This window comes from Eurypyga helias, unplaced genomic scaffold (assembly GCF_000690775.1).
Source record: "Eurypyga helias isolate BGI_N326 unplaced genomic scaffold, ASM69077v1 scaffold28402, whole genome shotgun sequence".
Lineage (NCBI taxonomy): Eukaryota > Metazoa > Chordata > Aves > Eurypygiformes > Eurypygidae > Eurypyga > Eurypyga helias.
Genome location: NW_010237112.1, coordinates 42739 through 48546, shown reverse-complemented (window position 1 = coordinate 48546; position 5808 = coordinate 42739). Strand labels below are relative to the sequence as shown.

The 5808-nt window shown below is 41.9% G+C and overlaps 1 protein-coding gene across 1 annotated transcript in view; it reads left to right on the top strand.

The window, feature by feature from the left end:
• Window positions 1-286: 286 nt before the first annotated feature.
• The window catches only part of SUDS3 (suppressor of defective silencing 3 homolog (S. cerevisiae)), a gene marked incomplete at its 5' end in the record, with an annotated part of 18876 nt that continues 13354 nt past the window's right edge, over window positions 287-5808 (top strand). The window contains 5 exons of the mRNA XM_010147353.1: window positions 287-356; window positions 1169-1224; window positions 1613-1684; window positions 3447-3466; window positions 4025-4181. Coding sequence (XP_010145655.1) covers window positions 287-356; window positions 1169-1224; window positions 1613-1684; window positions 3447-3466; window positions 4025-4181 — 375 coding nt within the window. The remainder of the gene's footprint in view (window positions 357-1168; window positions 1225-1612; window positions 1685-3446; window positions 3467-4024; window positions 4182-5808) is intronic.

Sequence of the window (5808 nt, the reverse complement as noted above, 5' to 3'; positions counted from 1 at the left end):
TTTGTCTTAAACTGAGAAGCAGTCTCCAGAGTAGCTGAAGTTGTTTAGACTTGATGTAAGCTTCATTGTAAACCTACCTTGCATAGGTTAGCTTGTAGTTGCAGGAAGGAGATGAGATGGTTCATTTCACTTCTGAATTCATCTCTCCAGAGGCCTCTCTGGTTGTGTATTTGAGGTTAAATTGCCTGAAGTTTGGGGAGTTTGTTTGTTTGTTTCTTTGTTTTTAAATAACTTTGGGTTTTTTAAAATACTTTTGTTTTAACGAGTCATTCTTTACCTCATTTAGACACTGAGGATGCCAGTGAAACTGACCTGGCAAAACACGAGGAAGAGGACTTTGTAGAAATGAAAGAACAGTAAGTAATCCATTCCAATCAAAAGTAAGGTAATGTTCTGTTCATTTGGGGTTGGCTTTTTTTTTCTCCATAAAACTTTACCATGTTTTTGGCCAAGATTAGGGTTTTTAAGAGCACTGCAGACAGATCCTTTAAATAAAATACATGATCTGCTATAAACCAAGCAAAAAAGCAAGATTCCTATTAAAATTCTTCAAACCATAGAATTAGTCCTGTTGAAGAAGACGGGCTTTTCGGAGACTTGAAACAGTTTCCCTTGACGTTTAGGTATATATGCAGTGTTTTGTGTTGCTGCTTACTGGCAGAGTCGTGTTTTTATACAGATCAGGAAGACTTGGCCTGTGTTAAAGCACAGGTATGTGAGAAAGGAAACACAAGTTTGCAACAGCACCAGGAAATAGACTTTGGGTTGTTTTATAATGTCAAGATCTACGTGAGTAAATGCCTTCTGTTTTTTAAGTGGGGAATGAATACACAAATATTAAGGCTTGGCCAAGTGGCAGAATGATTCTGTTGTCAAGTTTCTGGTGGCTGTAGATCTAAACATCATTTTAGATTTCAACATTAAAAAAAAAAAAGTCCTGTTTTACCTGGAAAGGTTCCAAAAATACTTGGTTTGAGTGCATTGTGAAACCAATGGGGTGCCAGGGTTTTTAGACAGAATGATAACCTTTCATTTGAATAATATTCTTTTAGTTGTTGTTTGTTTCCTGAAGGTCTTCGGAAAAGTTTGAAATTCCGTGTAAACATGGTGAAACAAATGCTGAATGTTTGTTTTCCAAAGTGAAGTGGCATGCTCTCTGTCTTTGCAGGATGTACCAGGACAAACTGGCATCCCTTAAGAGGCAGTTACAACAATTGCAGGAAGGTAAGCTTTGGAAGGGGCAGCTTTTCTAAACAATTTTCAGCACTTTTCAAAGGTCAGAGAAGGATGAGGGGTTTGAAGGACGTAAGCAGCACCCTTCACTGAATATTGGCTCTCGGTCACGCTGCTGAGTGAACAGTGTCGGCCACTTTTCATCCTTGTTCCCTCTAAACACTCGTCGTTCAGCCTCTGGGTACTGAACCTTTCTTAAAAGGAGCAGTCTGCTTTCTGAAAAAAAGAGAGCGTGCTTGTCAAAATAAGCAAACTAGAGCTGCAGTTTTCTGATCCCAGATAGTAGTATTTGTGTTTCAAGTGGTGTTTCATCCTTGAGAAAATACAGTACTTGGAAAAAATGAAATTCCAGTGGGAACCCACAATTTTTTTCAACTAGGTACTCTTCAGGAATATCAGAAAAGAATGAAAAAGTTGGACCAGCAGTACAAAGAAAGGATAAGAAATGCAGGTAAGCTGAAATTTCTTTCTGAGATGCTGCATGCAACTTAAATGAGTGTTTTTTGTAACAGCTGAAGAAAAATAATGGTGATTCTGTGCTTTAAATAGAAGGGACTGGGTGAAGCAAAGGGTTCTTCTGCTTCCGAGGGTACAGCGTAGGTTTTTTGGAAGTGCACAAACACATGACGGGGTCTGTCTTGATTTCCCCCCTGCCTTCATCAGCATTGTTTGCTGACTTGTTTACGAAACACCGATAAACAGAATTGCCTTCATTTGTGTCAGCCAGCACAAGTAATAGAATGGTTTTGCCTCGCTCTGGGACCGTGCTAACCCCCAGGGTCCCGCTGCGGCTTGTTCTGCACCGCGTGTCCGGAACCTTCAGCTGCGCTGTTCCTTTCAGCTTGCAGGAGTGGGAAGGGAGGATGGCAGGCTTTCCCAAAGATGTGTGTTGTGCCCTGGAACGATGAGTACAGAGGGCTTGCTGCTGAAACTGTTCCCCTGCATGGCTGTGGCCTGTACCTTGTGTTCTGGTGCTCTGCTGCTGGCGTGAAGGCCCGAGCTAAGTTTTTAGCTGCCTAGCGCTCAGCCCCTCTGGGTAGCCTTATTGTGTTACTGCAGAGAAATGGCTTGGAAATCGGATCCGTTTGCTTGCCCTCCCACTCTTCTCTTTCCAGTAGGTTCTTTTCTCAGATACTGAAGCAGGGCCTTTTATAGTAGCTATTATGTGGAAATGGGAAATGTAGCTGTTCTTCCATTAGAAAAGTTGGATGAATCCTGTAGTGCCTGGGCCATTACTCTGGGAAATGCAACAGAGGGGCAGTGGCAGCTGTATGATGGCTAACGAACTCCTACTAATCAACTTTTGATTAGTATAAATTGTGTCTTTCTAAAAGTGCTTGGGATGGTGAGGGATTTGCTTGAGGAATCTCAGCGAGTTGAACTACTTCCTGTTAACAGGAATCTGTCTTGTGAGGTGAATTTCACATACACTGGAGCTGAATTCTAGTAATACTGGGTTGTTTTGATAAAATTAATTGCAAACTTGTATTTCTGGCTGGCAAAGACAAGTGCTGCAGCAGCATCTCTCTTCCACAGGAGGGCAGACGGTGATAACTTTCTGTTTTATGGTACGAAAACCCAACTGCCCAGTATTACAGGAAGAATGGTCTTTTGTGTTTATCCTTCCTGTGTTGAGGTTTTGGGTTTGTTTGGTTTTTTTTTAGAATTCACAGATATTAAAGCAAGAGTTTCGATTTGCTTGTATTTGGTTACCTCCACAACGCTGATTCCATGCTCAATTGGTAGAGCCCTTGGCAACAACAGGTTTTATTTTTATTGGGCCATTATCATCTTTAGTTTCTATTTTGTTGGTTTTTTTTTAAAAATTACACGGTTTAAGTTTTTAGCTTGGAAGTTTGTATCTAGTATTAACTCGGTGTAGTTAAACTGGAAGGAAGACGGATTACAAGCTTAGTACTGCTGGAGTACAGTACAAGCTTAGCAGCTGCACTGAGTAGTATGGAATACTGCTATGTAAGATTTGCAGTTCTGCTTGACGGCCTGTAGAAAACTTCCGTTCACTTCCAGGTGTTTTTGTGGAATTTTTTCAGTTATTTTCAGCATAAAACTGCGAAGTGAGAGCAGAGGTTGGATGAGTATGTGCACTGTTCAGTTCACTGCCACTTGGCTGCAGTGTTCAGTGACTTAAAATGTTAGGGAAGTCGTTTTGTGCGTCTCTGAAGATAATAAGTTAAGTCTTTCTTGTCTTTCAGAACTGTTCCTGCAGCTGGAAGTGAGTAATCTTATGTTTTCAAAGTCGATATTAACGAGACGGAAGAGGTGTAAACCTCCTGTTTAATTAACTGGTACTTGTGCTTGTTTTCCCAGAAAGGTTAAAGAAGTTTTCATCCTCTAGCCTAGCGTTATTACACGTGATGTAGTACAGCCTACTGGTGTATTGCTTCAAGTAACTTCTGGCCTTTGTCATTAATATAGCATTAGAAGAAGTATTTGTGCTTGGCTGCTGGCTGTGCATTTGGCTTGTTTGCAAAGCTTGCTTAAGGTGGTAAATGATAATGCTGGTTATAAATCTGAAGAGCTCTCTGCTAGGGACTCGATATGTTGCGCAACATTAACATGTTTTTTTAAAAATAATTCTTTTGCCAATATAGTGCTGCTTACTTAGTCTTTTTTAGATAGTTTTCTATTGATGATGAATCAATAGAACTTTAGCACTGGCTACAGTTTTGAACTGAAAGGCTGATCAGTACAGCAGTTGAATGAAACTGTTGTAATATCACCGAGTCATTGGTTCCTTAGTTAACCTTTTTGTTCTTTTGGTTTGCATTAGACAGATCAGGTGGAAAAAAATTACGTCAAGGAAAAGAAGGCAGCAGCGAAGGAGTTCGAAGATAAGAAAATTGAGCTTAAGGAAAATTTGATTGCAGAGTTGGAAGAGAAGAAGAAGATGATTGAGAACGAAAAGCTAACCATGGAATTAACAGGAGGTAAAAACAAGATAGGCATCTGTCATTTGTCTCATCCACTCTGCTACCGCTTAGAAAAATAGATATAAAGGCAGCAGTGCCGGTTTATCCAGCTAGTGTGAAGACTTCAAAGCTTTCCAAATGCCAGCAGATGTAGAACACAAATTGGTGGTCTTTTAATGGAGACAGCAGTTCACGATAAACTTCAGTGACCTGAATTACTAACGGGTGAATCAGAACCGTGCCGGTGAAGCCGCAGGGTGGGTAGGATTTCTTATATGCAGGGAGAGGGGCTGCTTCAGTTCCCATGATGTGGCAGTGAAACTACGGAGATAGGCCACGATATCGACCTAACTGGTGGCACCGGGGTGTCCTTCTCTGGTAATAAGTGGTCAAGAAGTTGAAGAAAGGCGAACGATAAAGGTTGAAATATGCTACTTAAAGCCAGAAAATAGATGTGAGCTACGTTTGTGTCCAGACTCTGGAAAATGGACATTAAATGGACAGGTTTCTTTCATAAGACCAGTGTACTTGTGGTGCCTTGGCAGTGCTCTTTGCAGTAATTGAAAGAGTGGAGCTGAGTACAGGGGTGATGGGTCTCCTTAGCGAATTGTGTTGCTGTGATACTGAACCAAAAGTCTGATTCGATTCTCTTTGTAAGAGCAAGTCCCTCGCTTCAGCAGATAACATTGGTTGTGTTGCTGAGGCCTGTCCCTGAGTTCAGACATTCTGTAACCTACTTGCATATGTCTATGGAAGTCATGTAAGCAAATGGTTCAATTAGTGTTCAGAAGGAAGAATTAAAACCAGTTTGGACATATTCAAGAGTACTCTTGACTTTGCACAGGCTGTTAGGGCTGATCTGGTCGGGTAAACACCTTGAGCTATGCTGTTCCCCTGACACATGTTTTGTTGTTAGGACATCTAGTCTGATCTCACGCACTGTGCCTTAGCCCCAGCTCTCCTGTTGTTATCCTCTGCCTGTTCACTACTAAGCTGGCTACAGTACTGACCTAAGCAGGCTTTGATTAGTGGATCAGGATTCGACTAGGTCTTAACCTTTGGAAATCTGCATACCGATGTTCTAGGAGTCTGAAGGAATCCAGTTTATCTGTGGGACAGCTGTTAACATCAGGAGTTGGATTTGCAGAGTTAGGGAGACTGAGGAAGGGTAAAAATGTATTTAGTAGTCTGATTTGGGGATCAGGTTAATTGTCTTCAGGGAAATGTGTCCCTCTTGGTTGTGTGTCCTGTAGAGATGAGCTGTTCCTTCAAATACAACCCCGGCACGTAGATAACTGCGGAGAAGTTCTGTGTGTGTTGGCTTCCCTTATCTCATTCCTTCCAGACCAGCAGAAATGCAATGTGATTTCTTTAGAAGTAACGGGTTTCGTTGTGAACGTGGGGTGGAGGCTAAGAAATAAGAACACGGGAACTGATGTGGGCCCCATGGTTTCTAAAACCCACGGGGGTCCAGTGTATGCAGGGATGCCAGTCAGCAGCCTGACACGTAGGCTCTCCCGGGGTGTTGCAGTTCTGTTAGGTTGCGTTTGTTGCCTCCTGTTCTGGAGCATCATACAGTGTGGTTCTTAATTATTAAGCCTCATGCAAGGCCGTGTTTCGGGTTACATCTGTCGGTGCTTTAGCA